At 35.6% G+C, this 17,123-nt stretch overlaps 1 protein-coding gene across 1 annotated transcript in view; it reads left to right on the top strand.

Annotated features, from left to right (window-relative positions):
• The window catches only part of LOC150092671 (nurim homolog), a 93,901-nt gene extending 78,926 nt beyond the window's left edge, over nucleotides 1-14,975 (top strand). Inside the window, exon 4 of the mRNA XM_090414668.1 lies at nucleotides 14,656-14,975. Within this exon, the coding sequence (XP_090270794.1) occupies nucleotides 14,656-14,934 (279 nt within the window). The 3' untranslated portion in view covers nucleotides 14,935-14,975. The remainder of the gene's footprint in view (nucleotides 1-14,655) is intronic.
• The last annotated feature ends 2,148 nt before the right edge of the window (nucleotides 14,976-17,123 follow it).

The following is a 17,123-nucleotide window of genomic DNA, read 5'->3' as shown; positions in this document are numbered from 1 at the left end:
AGTGATGTGGGCAAATATCAGAATGGGGAATTGGACAATGAGACTTATTTATGCCTATGGTCCCACAGAAGGTTCTACTAAGGTAGAAGTGGAGGAATTTTTTGATGCTTTAGAAAAACAAATTAAACAATGAAAAAGGAAAAGTTGGTCCTTGTTGGGGATCTAAATAGCAGAGTAGGAAATGATTGTCAGACATACAAAAATATTTTGGGAAAATTTGAAGAAAAGAGCAAAGCTAATAATAATGGCAAATATCTGTTGGATTTCTGCTCAGGACATGGACTGATTATTACTAACACCATGTTCCAACATAAAAATGTGCACAAATTCACATGGAGAGAAGAGGCAAAGAATAAGAAAAGTCTCATTGACTATGTTATTGTTGATAGTGATGTTTTCTCCCTGGTGCAGGACACCAGAGTGTACAGAGGATTTGAAATTGGAAGCGATCACTATTTAGTCTTGAGCAGGATAAAATTGAATTTCATATTGAAAAGAATAACATGTAAGAAAGTTTTAAAGCGAATAAAAGTTGATCAGCTCTCAGATGTGAAATGTAGACTAAAATACACAAAGATTATTGAAGAAAAAATAAAAGAGTTTGAGAACAGGAACCAAACCTTGGAGATTCAGTGGCAAGCCTTGAAGAAAACACTGATTCATTCAGCCAGAGAGGCATGTCGTGAGGTTGTTTGCAAGGATAGAAAAATCAGAACTTCATGGTGGACACAAAAAGTTAAAGAGGAGGTGAAGGAAAAAAAGAAAGCATATCCAAAGTTCCTGGCAAATAAATCAGCTTGTGCTCTTAGAGAATACAGAGACAAATGTAAGAAAGCTAAACACTTTGTAAAACTAGCTAAACAAAAGTCATGGGAGGACTTTGGCAAGAACATAGAACATTTAACTTTTAATATCAAGAAGGTGATAAGATATTCTGGAATATGTTGAAGAAGCTTAGAAATGGAGGAAAGAGTGCTGTTAAAGGAATTAGAGATTATAAAGGTGACATGAAAACAGGAGAAAAAGATATCCTTGAAGTATGGAGTAATTACTTCGAAAAATTGCTAAATGAAACAAGCAGTGAGAGCACAGTGGTAAAAAACACTCAACAGGCATACAGTCAGGAATACATATCTATACTTGAAGTAGAAAAAGCCATCAAAGCCTTGAAATGTGGAAAGGCAGCAGGAGTAGATGATATTCGACCAGAAATGTTGAAGTATGGTGGTATAAAAATCTTACGGTGGCTGCACTGCATAGTTCAGAAGACCTGGACAGAGAGGCAAATTCCTGATGATTGGAGTAGAGCTCTCATAGTACCCATATATAAAAAGGGAAATAAAACTGAATGTGAGAATTACAGAGGTATTTCCCTACTGAGTGTTCCGGATAAGATTTATGCCAGTATACTTGAGAAACGGTTGAGAAGAATTGTGGAAGAAAAGCTTGGTGAAGAACAAGCTGGATTCAGGCCGAATAGAGGCTGTCAGGATCAGATCCTCTGGAATTTGATTATTAAATTATTTCAGGAATTTACAACGTATACCATCATCATCATCATCAAATTCCTGCCATGTACCCTCAAGGGGTGTACAGGTATGATAGCACTACATGAAAAAATTACATCATTACTAACTTCCTATCTACAATTTTCCTCCAAATCAGTCTGTTACTTGTCAAGACTCCAACATTATCAGATCTTATATTTCTATCGTCTACGGCACTTTGTACCGTATCAATCCACCTATATCTTGGTCTTCCTCTGGGTCATTTTCCTGCCATCCTGGCAGAGAACACTTGTTTTGCTAATCTTTTCTCTCCCATGCTATTTAAGTGACCATACCACCTGAGATTAGCTCTGCTAACGCATTCCTGGATGCTGACAATGTCAAGTTCTTTCCTAATATCCTCGTTTTTAATATGATATTGCCATTGATGCTATCTGTTCACGCCTCTAATCTTTCTCAGGACTCTCATATCTGCGGTCTCTAGTCTTTGGTCAAGTGTTTTACTTCTGACCCAGCTCTCAGATCCATAAGTTAAAACTGGTTTGAACACCGTTTTGTATACGGCTAATTTAGTGTTCCGACTAATTTCTCTCTTATTCCATATGAATTTATTCAATTGACTGCCTACAATACCAGCTTTGTTGATTCTGTTGTCTATTTCCATATTTAATTTACCATCTTCACTAAAAATCATGCCTAAGTAGCTGAAATGTTTTACTTGTTCCACAGGTTCCCCCGTTCACAATGCAGTTAACATTTTCAACGATTCTGCCTATTTTCATTGTCTTTGTCTTTTTATTGCTGACCTTCATACCATATCTATTACAACAGCTATTCAGTTTAGTCAGAGAATCTTGCAGACTTGTAGCAGATTTATTTAGAAGTATAACATCATCCACATAAAGCAAAGAGCCGACATTAACATCTCCAATTTTGATATCAAATCAGTATACAATGTATACTGATTTGATATCAAATCAGTATACATTGTACAGTATACATTATATATATATATAATGTATATTATACAGTATACATTGGCATATTAATTAAAAGAAACTTTAATAAATACTTCCTATGTTTCGGCAATGTCATATCGCCATCTTCATGGGAACATAATAGACAGAGGAATTTCTTCACTATGTGTTTCAACTAAGATTTATGCCAGCATACTTGAAAAGAAGTTGAGAAAAATTGTGGAAGAGAAACGTGGAGAAAAACAAGCTGGGTTCAGGCCAAATAAAGGTTGTCAAGATCAGATTTCCAATTCATGGAAATATAACAAGGATCTGTACTTCAATTTTATAGATCTGGAAAAGGCATATGACAAAATGCCCAGAGCAAAGCTTTTCAAAAGACTGTAGTTATATAGAGTAAATGGAACATTACTGAAGGAAATAGAGGAAAATGGTGTGATTTTATAAAATCTAAAATCAGTATGCACCTTTTGTCTTACATTTATCTCTAATATTATTGATAATCTATATGGATTATGAAAGAAAGTGGCACTAAACCTGATATTAGAACTGGAGATATCAAACTTAGCTCTCTGCTTTATTCAGATGATGTATTCCTAAACACATCCATTGCAAGGCTTCAGGATTCTCTAACTAAACTGAATAATAACTATAACAAATTTCAGATGAAAAGCAGCAATAAATAGACCAAACTATGAAAATAGGCAATAACATAAAACACTTAGCTACATTCTCAATGGAGAACCTATAGAAGTAAACATGGAAGATGGAATAAACAAAGCTGGTATGGTAGGGAGCCAGTTGATTGATAGGGTGATTTATTGGCACAAGGATAGCAAAAGTCATACTCTACCACATCAGAGGTTATAGAGGTACACAAAGTAATAATAAATAGTAATAAAGAGATAATTTTTTTGTACATAAGATGTTATTTACTAATTTAAGTTAAACAGTGTAATATCTACACAAAAATAGAATTTATAATCAAATATGTTTATATAAGTTAATTCTTTGTAAAAAGTTAAAAACATTATGCAGTTTGTCCAAGAATGATAAGATCTTCCTGAGTGTATACTTTTTTGGTTCAGCCAGATAAGTAAAAATTTAATCTCTCTCACGTGAAGTACTGGCACTCTACTAGAATGTGACAAATGGTATGGTGTTTGTTGCATTTTTCATATGCCCAGATGGCTCAGTCAGTAGAGCATTAGGGTTTTAACCTAATGGTCCAAAGTTCGAGTTTCTGTTCGGGTAGCTTTCTTTTTGCCGGCCTGGTTAGCTTATCTGCTCTTCAGCCAAAAGGCTGTGGGTTCGAATCCCCCCATGGGCATGGATGTTCGTGATTGTCTGTGAAAATACTAGTGGTGAGCAGTAGATAGCATTGGTGTAGATGATGTGGTTCGCTGTAGTTTGGGGATTATTGGTGGAGACTCAGAGCTGTAGAGTAGGTGTCCTCTCTGGATGAATCTTTGGACTCCATGGAGGTGTTATGTAATAATAATAATAATAATATGCAGGTTGGTTATCAGCCTTCAGTAAATAAGAATGCCTAAGATGACTGTGATGTATGCAGAGCCTAGCACGAACAGTTTCTCTCTTCGGTTTCTACATTGACTAGACTGCCAGTGCTTAATTTCAGACTTAATCTCATGCAATTTGTCAATGCTTCCTGCTATGATAACTGCCATTGGGTAATTAGCTTTGATCTTATAAACTGTCTGTAGTCTGTATATGGGACTGTCAAACAGTGTGTGGAAAAAGTATGAACTGATCTAGCAGCTGCGGGCTCATTTCCCTTGATTTCAATGTGGCTGGAAATCCAGCACAAGCGAACATCAAAATTAAGGGTCTTCATTTTGTACAAGACTTGTATAACCTCACAAAGCACTGGATGTGGACTTACACACAGGTGATGAGATGGTCTGTAAAGAACTCGATGAGAGCATAAATTATATGCTTTTAGTAGCAGTTTTCTTTTATATGCACAAATGCAAGCTGAATGGCATATAATTCTGCTGTATATTTACTGTAATCAAGTGGAATCTGATTGGATATTGTAAGGTTTTGGTAACACAGTAGCACAACCAACAATCTCAAATCTTGAACTTTTGGTATAGATGGGCAAGAATTCAGAGTGGGCTGCTTTGTTCACATTAAACAATTGCATGTTGAAAGTTTATTTTTCACTTGGTTAGAGTATAATAAATTTAGTTTAATCCTTTATCCAAGTGTGAGCAAACAAAGTTTGTGCCTGAAAGTATCTTCAGGACTGGGGTAAGGTGGTACAACACCCCCAGTCCTGAAGATACTTTCAGGCGCAAACTTTGTTTGCTCACACTTGGATAAAGGATTAAACTAAATTTATTATAAACAATTGCAGTTATCAAATGCTGATAACGTCAACGTTTATTATTATTTATTTATTTATTTTAATGTTGAGCCCATACATGAGAGGTTGGTTTGATCAACCTATAGTACATTAGTAAATATATGGGTACTGGGTTGAGAAAGGAGAAACTTGTTTACATTTGATTTAAAAGCTTGTATATTGTATTCCTTGGGAAATACATCGGGGGAAGACTCCCCAGTACATCAGTAGCAGGTATGAAGGAGGAGGAAAAGAAACTTGTTCTGCAGGTTTCAAGGTGTATTGTGAAAGGATGTTGGGCAGTAACTATACATGTTCCAATGAGCTTAGTACTGAGTGTGTATGTGGGGGGGGGGATTATTGACACTATTTCAAATGAACATGTCATCATCATCTTCCTTATACCCTCTTTTACCTTGCAGTGTCGAGGGTCCATTGATCATCAGACCTCGCTCCGCTTACAGGATAAGGTGGTCAGCCTTATGCCCCGGTGTATCCTATGGCCTGTAGTGTTGAGTTCTCAATGCCAGTTTGCCTGCTTTGCGGGATGAAAAACCCCAGAATAAACTGGGGATAAAACCCTGCTGTCCATGCCCAAGACTGGCTAACTTGGCTATGGCTGAGGAAGATCCTTCAGCTCCTCACGTCACCGACGGGAATTGAACCTAGGACACTCCTTCCCCAGGTATATGGTTGCGAAGCGCATAGCTACTAGGCTAACCGTGCAGACTCAAATGAACATTTGCCATGGAAATATTTATAGAATAAGTTGCAGAGACCAAACATCTGTGTAAAAGTGTGTGTGGGGGGGGGGGTAAGAGATGGGTCCTTAATCAATCTAATTGCTCTCTTCTATATCGATTCAAGCATTTTGAGACAGCTCTTAGGTGTCCCACTCCAAATGTGAAAGCAGTATTCAATAGCAGGGTGGATTTGTGATTTGTATACGGTTAACAGCTGTTCAAAGGTGGAAGTAATGTCTTGAACAAAAGAGAAATCCTAGTTTTTTTGGAAGCTGAAGATGCAGTCGTTGTGATGTGTTTATACTAGGAGAGGCTTGATGTCAGGATACTTCCAAAAGAGAAATCTCATCTTGTCTAGAAATTTGAGTGTTATCAAAAATAATACTGGGAGAAAATGGTTCTTTTTTGTGAGAAATAAGTCAGAACTGGGTTTTATTAGCATTGAAACTGACAAGGTTATCTGAGCCCCGTTGGAGGATGGCTTGGAGATCAGAATTGAGGGCAATGCTGGTTGATGTTCTGTAGGTTGAGGTAAGTTATATAGAGTAAGGTTTATCAAATGAAAGGGAGGAGTGCAGTGTGCTGTTGTCTGCAAAACTGTGTATTGGGGTGGAGGTCAACTGAAGAAGGTCATTCATATACAGAAGGAAAAGGGTTGATGAGAGAACAGAACCTTGTGGAACCCCAGTATTAGTTGGATAGTGAGAGGATAAGGAACTGTTTACTATCACACATAGTGTGTGTCCAGACAGAAAGCTGGCAATCCAATTGCAGAAATCCTGAGACAATCCAAATGATAGAGGTCTGCTTAGCAGGCCTTTCTGCCAGACCCAGTCTGGTAGTGCATCCATTTGAGATTCGCCAAATTTCTCCATGGCATTTGTCCAGAGATGGGTGATATGGGAGTAGATGTCCTGTTGATTGGCAGCAATGGAATCCATACTGGTGGTCACTTAATAGCTGGGTGCTTTCAAGGTAGTGTAGGAGTTGGGAATTGATGGCTTTCTTGAGAAACATCAGTTTCTCGAGAAAGGACTGAGGTGAGTGAGATAGGGCAGTAGTTAGATGGCAGTGATTTGTAGCCCTTTTTTTTTGGAATACATTGAATATAGGCCAATTTCCAAGCTGTGTAATAGATACCAGTATGTACAGGCAGCATAGAATAGGAGTCAGTTCTGGTGCACAAACCTTCAATACAATTGGAGGAATGCCATACAATCCCTTTTGCATGCACACCAAAGGGATGCATGACAGTTTGATATGTATAATTCTGAGGCTTCCCAACATAGATAAAAAAAATTATTTTCCATATTGGATGTTCTGGAAGAGACTTTATTTTTAAGGCATAATTAAGAGAACTGTTTTCTTCGAAGCAAAAGCAGTTTCATTTTCTTTGACGTAAAGATTTTGAATGGACGATATGTGAAAAGCAGCGGTAACCATTTGTATACCCTCATAATGGATAGGACCCATTAGAGTGCTCTTCTTTGCAGAACCATAAACCTAGGACCCATAATCAAGCTCTGACTGTAAAGCATGATAAAGTCGGAACAAGGAATATCAATCTGCAACCCCATTCTGTAGAGCACAGAATGTGAAGAATGTTCAGTGCTCTTTTGTATTTTTTTTTAAGTTGATGAATGTGTGTAAGAAATGTAAGCTTTCTGTCAAAGATGACACCCAAGAATTTGGCATCTGGTGCTACTTTGAATAATACTTGGGCCCATTCTTAAATCAGGATCTGGGTGCAGAATACCTTTTTTGGCAGAAGTGGCAGAACTTTTTCCTGAAAACTTTGACCCATTACTAAGAGTCCATGAAAAGAGAACATGATCGATTGCTTGTTGAAGTTGTGTTTCAGTTATCCTCATATTGCTAGTGTCAGAAGACTTGACTGAACGGAAACTTTTTAATAAAAACAGGAAATTGTTCATTGAGACCAAGATTAAAGAGTTCTTTTAAACATGCCATATCTCCAGGCTGTATCACAAGCATTTTTTCCCCATGTTAAAGAACTCTGAAACCAGGTTATTGTTGTTTCAGGAAAGTCTCTTATACCTGTTTCTAAACAGACAAATGGTTCAACATTGAATGGTGTCTACAAAAACTATGTTATGTTAAAGCTATATTATAATAACTTCTCTGTTATTATTTTGTCAATAATAACAGAGAAGAAAAATCAGGGTTAGCTTTTCATTTCTGAAGAACGAACCATACCATAGAGTGGGATAGAAGCACAATTCCTTACATGGAGGAGGACTTCCGCTCCCGAATTTTTAAAGAGGCCACAACAGTTGCCCGCTGTATACAAAACCTTAACAGGAACCAGGGACTAATCTTACCCGTGATCTGGAAGACCCTTATTAGATCTCTCAACTCGCCAGAACTGAATTACAGTTCCAACTATAGAACGTTCCTAAATAACAACAAGTGAGATCATGCACACTCTTTGCATATATTGTACGTGCTCTGTTCTTTGTTTAATATAATTGGAATCAGTTGATTATAGTTTGTAATCAACCGATTTTTTACTTTTTTTTATAGTTTTTTACTTTTTAGTGCCTTACATCAGTTATGTACCCTGAAGATGCCAACAGCCAAAGTTGGTAGTTGGTATAACATAGTTGTTTATTATATGCACTTGATCAATATAATCCCATTAAAAGTTCATTCCAGCTATATTATGTGTTGAGAAGAAGTTTATTACTTTCTAAGTACCAGACAATCTCTCATTTACAATTTTCTCCAATATCTTACAAAGACAGATGGGTAGTGTGATAGGTCGTTACTTGATTGCTTGTCTTGAATCCTTTCCTGGTTTTGAAATGCTAATCACAATTGACTTATGCCAGAAATCAATGTTGTACAGTAAGAGAAGGAGATCCAGAGAAGGTGATGGAAGATGTTTTATAATCTCATAATGGATGTCATCAGATCTTACTGCACTGGGACGAGAGACTAATAGTGCCCTTTTCAGTTCCTCCTTAACAAATGGCTAGTTATTTTTCAGGAAACAGTTTATACTAAAATATTAATTATAAAAACTTTAATTAATATTTTCCCCAAAAAATATTGAAACCCTATAACTGCAACAACTCTCCCCCTTCAGAGCAGAGCTTACTCAAGATCTATCACCATTCCATATATCTGAGGCACATCTGAAAATTTGACAAAAATCCAAAGGAAATACAACCTTACAACCACTTACACACCACATGAAAAATTGGCATCTCTTATCTGCTCCACCAAAGACCAGCCACATTCCCTAGACCTACCAGGTTCCTTGCAGTTATAAACTACTCTACTATGGCCAAACAGGCATGCCAGCCAATATCAGAATTTCTGAATACAAGGACTACATTCAGTTTTCTACCAGTATTGCCACTCAGGACTTGACCATGCTTTGAACACCCACTACAAGATACGCTGGAAGAAGGCCACTCTATTACACTGCAGCAAGTACAAATATGAAAGGCTATTCCTTAAATCTGCCTCTGTCCTGAAAAACCTTTCGAACATCAACAAATTTGGGTGCATGAGACTGCCCCAAATTTGGGAAGCACTGATACTCAGATCTTCAGTCCAACAGCCCAATTTAGCCCACTAGGGAGTGCTGTTTTGACTCTAGGCCTGACTTTGGTTGCCTTTCTTTAACCTCATTAGCCCAGCATTAGTGCTCTCATGTATATCTTGTTTTTTGTGAACCCTGATGAAGGCAATGTAATGTTGCCGAAATATAGGAAAGTATTAATTAAAGTTTTTATAATTAATATTTTAATATACTTATTTCCTGAAAAATAAGTAATGAGTAACCAACTTATAAGTTTATCTACCAGAAAATGGCTAGTTGTAGGGTCCATTTGTAGAGAAGTTTAGCCACTGTATTTTTCTTTCAGGATGATATGAAGACATTGCTGACATTTTAGCAAAATTTTCTCCCAAAATGTTGGTGGTGGCTTTTGATTCAATAACAATACATCCATTATGATGCAAGGTAGATGGTGTGTTCTATATCTTGCTCTCATTTTCCAAATTTTTTCCCATAAAGTTTTTGAACCTGTTTGATTAATAGATGAAGTAAATAAACTGGATTCAAGACGGTTTTGCTTTGGTCTGAGCATGTTTGAAAGCATCAATATTTGATGCGATAGGGTACCTACAAAATATACTCCATGCTTTATCCTGATCTCTTTTAGCTGCTTAGCACTCATGATTCTACCAAGATGTTTATTAGGAATTGCAGATATTGCTTCCTGGACAATGGACAATACAATCTATTACATACTTCACTGTTTCACTGACTGCATCAAAATTAAAATTTTGCAAGATGGGAAAACGTATTCTATTCAGCCTGGTCTGTTTTCCACATGTGCATTTGTGTTGGAGAACATGTTCCTCTGAGGATGTAGTGCAAATAACATAACAGAAAAATGATTGCTTATATGTTCTCTACATCCCACATGAGCAGTGGAAAACTGGGAGTGCAGATTGTAAGATCTTGCAGAATATGAGCTGGTAGGAATATGGAAGAAAGTATTGAGTCTATTATTCAGAAGGGAGAAGACATTATTGTCAAGCATTTGCTCAATGATGTGACCTTATCTATTTGTATTGGCACTATTCCATAGAGTGATTTGCATATTAGTCACCCATAAGAAGTATGGGCTCAGGCATTTGCAAGATAAGGTTATCAAGATTGATTTCATTTAACTCAGTACCCAGTGGTAAATAAATTGAACATACTATAATAAGAAATCGCACAGGCAAATTGCTACTGCATCCAGAGCAGTATTAAGCTGGACTTGTTGGAAAGGAGTATGATTAGCTACCCTAGTAGGCACTCTATCACAAGCAGGATCTTATCTTGTTCTGTCTACAAATAATATACGGGGTTCTCACTGGGTTTTAAATGTTTCCTGCAGACAGAAACAGAATAGTGTGTTTCTTCTATAGCAGAATCTTCATTGCTATTTTGGAAAAAACTATGACATTGTATTCCATTGTATTTTATTTTATTTTATTATTTTTTTAATTTTGGCTTTATAGACTTGTCCAATTTCTGAGAGGTTGAGAGCTTACCTTTATCAGATTTATATTTATTCATGTATATCTTGCGCCCCTGATTTTACTTTACGAAAAAAGAAATGAAAGTTTTGCATATACCTAGCACATGATTGTGCTAGGTATATGCAACATTCACTATCTATTTCTTAAAGTTTAAAACTTAAGAAATAGATGGTGAATGTTGTTTTAGAGCTTGGGACATGATTTTGCCTGAAATAATTGCCAAGAGTTTTTTTTAAAAACTGGCATCTGTAATGCCCTGGATGGGAGCAAAGATGACACTATTTGGGTAGATGCCAATGCATACAAAATAACCACTCTTGAGATGGAAGTAGCCATAGTGAATAGTGATCTTATGATAAATCATGGTGATCTTATGATTCCAAAATGATAAAAGGACAAGCAGTGATGAAACTATTTGTTTTAATTTAATTACAGAAGCATTCTCACTAGATTCAAATATATCACATGATGAAAGTGAGCGGCTGATTGCATAAATAATGTTGATAATTAAAATTTACATGCATTCATTTTATAAATAATGTGAGCAATTATAAATCATAATGAATGCTCAGAATGTAATTATAAATAATTTATTTATTTTTTCTGAAAAACTTTAGTTTCTGAAAATCTCCACATATATCTTGCACCACAACTTTTTACCTTTAATTTTTGGGAAAAAAGTGTGAATTATATTCGAGTAAATACAGTATTATTTAATTTTGTGAAGTATGGAAGACCAGCGTCCATCTCTTCCTCCAGAAAAAAAAAATCAGTACATCATCTCATATGCTTCAGTATAATTTGTTAAAATTTAATTTATAAGTATATTTTTTATGTGGGAGGTGTCTGGTGTTTTATCTTTCAGTGATATCCTTGCTACAATTTTTTGACGAATGGTTTCTCTTCAAATGAAACCATTTTTGGAGTTATGTCAGGAGCACTCACAATCATAAAGTTCAAGTATGGTGGAATAGACATAAAAGTTTGAGTTGCTGTTGATATTTTCTTAATCGCCACCTTCTCAGCATAAGGGGATTTCAAGATGTGTGATGGTGACTAACTTCCGTTTAGCATTCTGATATGATATATTTTGTTCGGTTTTAATCTTTTGTATTCCTTTTCATCCTTCCACCACCAGCATGCACATGAATAGGCTGGATGATCTTCCTGATAGGTGATACATTTAGCTTCATTGGGAAAGCATGATTTATTATATTTTTTACTGCCTGATCAGGCACAGATAGTAGTGCCACAACAGGCAGTTTGGGCATGCCCATATTTCTGACTTTTAAAGAATCTCAGGGGAATAGGAGTGTACAGCCTAACAGAGTAATCCAGATACCCTGCTTTTACAGATGCTGGTTAGATGTGTCGGAAGTGAAGATGATATTCCTGGTAGGAAGCAGGTGACCATCCTTACATATCAGAATGTGCCACATACCTGTCACTCCATCTTTATCAAGGGGTGACATTGAGATCTCATTCTAATATCACTCCTCTAAAAAAGTTCAGTGTTTTATGAGGTGCTACTATGATTGGTATCCTATCCATTGATATTGCTTTCAGCAGTTTCTCAGAATGTTACTGACATGATGTTTTCACAAAGATATCACCAGAATGTAATTTCTTAACAGTTGAGAGATCCTGCCAATCCTTCTAAACCCTTTGGAATAAAGAAGGGTAGTATAATTCCCTATTGGCTTTTCATCGGTACATTGATACTGGTATCAGATATCTTTCACTTTTTACTTATCAAATGATGTATCTACTTGTTTTGGATCTTGTGAGTACTTTTGAAATGTTTGAGAAGGAATCACAGTGAATGGATTTTTTTGTCTGCTGCCAGAGCTCCTCACCCACTACAGAGCCACACATGAATGCCCACTAACTGGCAAGCAATAAATGTGTTCTGAAATGAAATGTCATAGTTACCTAATCAGGTGAGTTTACAAGCAAGCTTATTAGCCAGTTGATCCTGGGCAGACTCTTCCAGGATTGTCTGTCTTGCTGAAGCAGAGACCAAAATAGTGCATGACTACTGGCATCCCCCTTTCTGGTGTCCTTGACACCATGTTTTCCATGGTGCCAGGATGTTGAATCCTAGTGATGGTGGTATAAAAGACAGGATAGTAAAAAAAAAAAAAAAAAAAAAAGGAAGAATGAAAAGGGCCAATAGCATTATTGAGAGTTCCCCTCCACCTTGAACAGGTGCCCGACAAGGAGGGAATGCCTGTTGAATAAATTTGTGTAATAAAGGAGAAATTAGCCAACTACTAACAGTATATTCAAACCAATATTCATAGTTTAAGTTATGGATCTGAGAGTTGATTAGAAATAAAGCGGTTGATCAAAGATTGGAGACCACAAATGTGAAAGATTAAGAGAGTGAGTGAACAGATGGCATCAGTAGTAGACTCATCAAAAATAAAGATATTATGAAGGAACTTGACATTGTTAGCTTTCGAGAATAAGTGAGCAAGTCTAATCTAAGGTGACATAGGTACTTAAACAGAATGAGAAAGGAAAGGTTAACAAAACTAGTGTTTGATGCCAACTTGGCAGAAGAAAAATGAAAATCAAGGTGCATGGATTCAATCAGAAGTGCCTGGACGACTGAAATGTTAGATATGACAATATTGGAGTGCTGACAAATAATAGACTAACCGGGAGGAAAATTGGTGATAGATTGGTAATAATGTAATACTCTCATATTCGATATAGCAGGTTAACATCTTTTGTTTCAATGGAAACAGTAGCAATATTAACAACAGTAAAATAAAATATGTTATAAACAATTTATAACTCATAGCAAAACACCAAAATGCAAAAAGATGTAGTGAGCAATGATGTTGTAACAAACAGTTAGTTCACAAAACTTGCACATCGGTTGATTCGCAAGAGCATCATGTTGGTAAAACCATTGTATGATCAAATGCAGCATTGTATAATTGGGTATTGATCATATTTGAAAAGTGTTCGAGCAGATCATCATTGCAAGGTACAGTACTTATCAGGAAATTGATGATAAAAAGAATAAAAGCCTGTAGTATTACTATAATGTTAGAGCATCATAATTTAATTAGTAATTTTAAATTATCAGATTTATTAGCCTTGTGAGTTGGTAATAATATTGGTCTTCCATTTCTCTGAGTTTTCTTATTGAATGAGAAAGAACAACAAATTTTATCCCCTTCTCATAAAAAAAAAGTCCATAATTCAGTTCAAGATCAAGGATATTACTATCCATTCTGTTTGGCTGGAAAGAAAAATAATGTTTCATTTGAGATCATAAATCAGTTTCTCCTGAAAAATGCTTCAATTTTCAAACTGCAAAACTTTCTTTCAATGGCCAGCACTTGACACTTTTTCAGTGTTAGCATTCAATTTATTTTTTAGAATAGCATGAATGAATTTTTAATTTTAAATGTCAGCTTAAATTAAAATGCAAATGTATATTTAATCCTTATCAATATGCTGCCCATATGCTATCACACTTGGCACACTCAAAACAATGATGTTGTCCTTTGATTGGATAATCGGTTTCGAATCCTTTTCAGGACATGGAACATAAGGGCTTTTCAGCTGAAGGTGTGAGTTAATCTCATAAAGGTAGCAGATTTTTCTTCCAAGAAATTCAGCCCCCTGCCTCCATAAAACAGATAATTTAAATCATCAAGCAGTTAATACAACTCATGGTCATAATTCAGTATATTTCTAGCTGGTTCCATTTGCATGAGATTCTGTAAACAACACCACTATACCAATTCTTGGCCCTTACAACTTTTTAGTTATTTATGTGATTACAAAATAACTTTTAATTATATGCATTCTGCAGCTCTTGTAAAACTCAACCCATAGTTCATTAGAGAAATTACAGTTATGTATTATGCTTAGCTTGCTAATTTGAATCACCTTATATTGTATGTAAAGCTTTTCTTAAAATGTTTTTGTTACATAAATACATTGAAATATAACTCTTGAATGTATTTCAGGTTTATTATGAAATGCAAGGCCTTGCGGATCCTCTTGCATTTAAGTCAGAAAGGTTACGTAGATTGTATAATCACATGCGCCATCCAAGCTTCACAGCAATATCTATAATTCTTTGGTTCTATCCAGTGATGTGTTTGGACAGGCTGCTGTTGTCTTCAGTGCTCACTCTTTATATGTTATTTGGCTTCCAGATTGATATAGATGATCATCTCTATCATAAAAAACAGTTATTAAGGAAAGATAGTGAATTTAAAGTAGCATACTGCTATTCCACATAAATGCATTTTATTGAAAATAAAAAAAAATTCTCAAAAGATGGTATTTTGATTTTTCATCTCTTAAGTGAATATTCATTCAAATATTTAAAATTTTTGAATTATGAAATTTGCTTTTTATAATCACCTGTCATATTAAAAAAAAATAATAGCCAAAAGTAGCCAAATATTTAGTATTATTCTACATTGCTGAGAGTTACAAGATCCAGTGTAAGAAGAACAAGATCTTAACAAGCACAGCACTTATGGTTTTTTTTTTTTTTTTTTAATCTTACAAGTAGATAACATCTCTTCTCCCCAGCTAACAGATTGATTTTACATCCCACTTTGGTGGATGTTTGGGAAATATCATTAGGTGAATCATGAATTCAATGTGAGACCATTACTATATTTATTAATATTAATAGGAAGTCTGAAGTGGTACCTCAGGCACCTAATGTATTAGAAGCTTACAAACTTTATGATTTTATTTCTTTTTAGAACTGCATAAGAAGTATTGCACAGGAAATAAAAATGCAATTTAGCTTTGTATTAAAAAAAAAAACTCCCTGTGTTGAATTTATAGTAATAAATTATGTAATATTAGCCATGGGTGTCCTAAAGTCTGTGGGCCAGGGTTGTGAGTTTTTTTGTTTTGTTTTTTTAAAACAAAAATTGGCAGAAAGGAGGATTTATGTATATGCATGCTAACAATTATTATTATGTATATGCATGCCCTGGTAATGACATACTTTTCAGTATGTCATTACCAGGGCCAGTGGAAACGGGCATGCGGGCGGCGCTACAAAGAGGGCGGTGCCGCCGGGGCATGGTTCATAAGTTCATTTTTAAGAAACAAAATTTTTATCATAAAAACAAAAATTTCTTAGAATGATCAATATTAAAATAAATAAGGCCAGATACACCGAATAAAAATTAAAAAAAATTGTATATTGCCGCCTCTTCGATCAGCCGGCTGTTTACAATTTTGCAGCGAGAGCAGGCTAAATGCTTGCCTGCAGAATGTTGTATCTACTGCAGTCTATCTAAAGTGAAACGGTGAACAGTTTTTATGCGCAGAAACGAATTTTCGTACAAAACATTTGTTGCTAGTTAACCAGTCATACGGTATCATCTCAGTAGGCTACTGACAGTAGCGCAGTGTGGACTATTATTTCCTCTCTATGTTGTGTTGTGTAATAATTTCTTATGGGTATAAAATAGAAATGGAATCAAAAATTTAAAAAAAAGTTATTCGGTGCACAAAATCGCAAGCATCATGCTGCAAAAGAAGCAGATATTAAGAAACAAACTGGGGTATTTAAGAAATTTGTTAAAATATTAAAATATCCTGTGTTATGTCCCGCCTCGTGTCACTTTTGCTTTTTCTCTTATATCATGTTATTCTATATAACTATTATTTATCTCTCATGCATATCAGTTATTTCATTGCTGACAAATTTATATTTTGTTTAGAACGACTGCACCAGCCAGCAACTAAATTCTGATACTCAAATAAATAACACTAAACAACAAAGGGATCACGTGATGTGCAGTCATGGCTCCCCCCTTTTCTTTCTTACGTAAATTGCTTCCCCCTTCACTTATGCAGGTCCGAAAGTTTTATAAGTGGTAATTCAATCTCAGAGACAACAGACTCATGAACTTTGATATAAAGAAATACATTTATTATAAACACTTGCATAGATACACTGTAATAATTTCAATGCTAGAGAGTCTGAACTCCCTTTCCTCCCATCTTTAGGTTAAGATATCCAAAATTTCAAATCTTATGTTTAAATGAAACAATCCTATATCTCTGTTACATTATTATGTTCAGACTCGATTATTCCATACAGGGTTACTCAATGGCCACTTCTGAGCACAATTATATACAAACTTTATACAAAATATGTCAGACGCATTCCGTCTTGTATTTTAACATGGAAAAATAATCTAATTCGTGCTCAAGCTCTATCCCCCACAACTTAATTAAAATTCAGGCTAATATCTAACATTATATCATATAGCTTCTTCCTGACAAACAGTTCGAAGGTTAGGTTCCTTTCTCAGCACAAGCTTAGAGTGGCACCAGCTTATTTGACACAGACAGATCAGTCCAAGCAGTCTTTTAGGCACTATGGGTAAGTTAATGTGTGGAGCTCCTTAAATCCTTGGTTCCTATTCCTTTTACGATTACAATTCTATAATGA

This window comes from Typopeltis vanoorti, chromosome 25, assembly GCF_054136105.1.
Source record: "Typopeltis vanoorti isolate ZY-2024b chromosome 25, IOZ_Tvanoo_1.0, whole genome shotgun sequence".
NCBI classification, from domain to species: Eukaryota; Metazoa; Arthropoda; class Arachnida; order Uropygi; family Thelyphonidae; genus Typopeltis; species Typopeltis vanoorti.
This window is presented reverse-complemented; position numbering and strand designations above follow the sequence as displayed.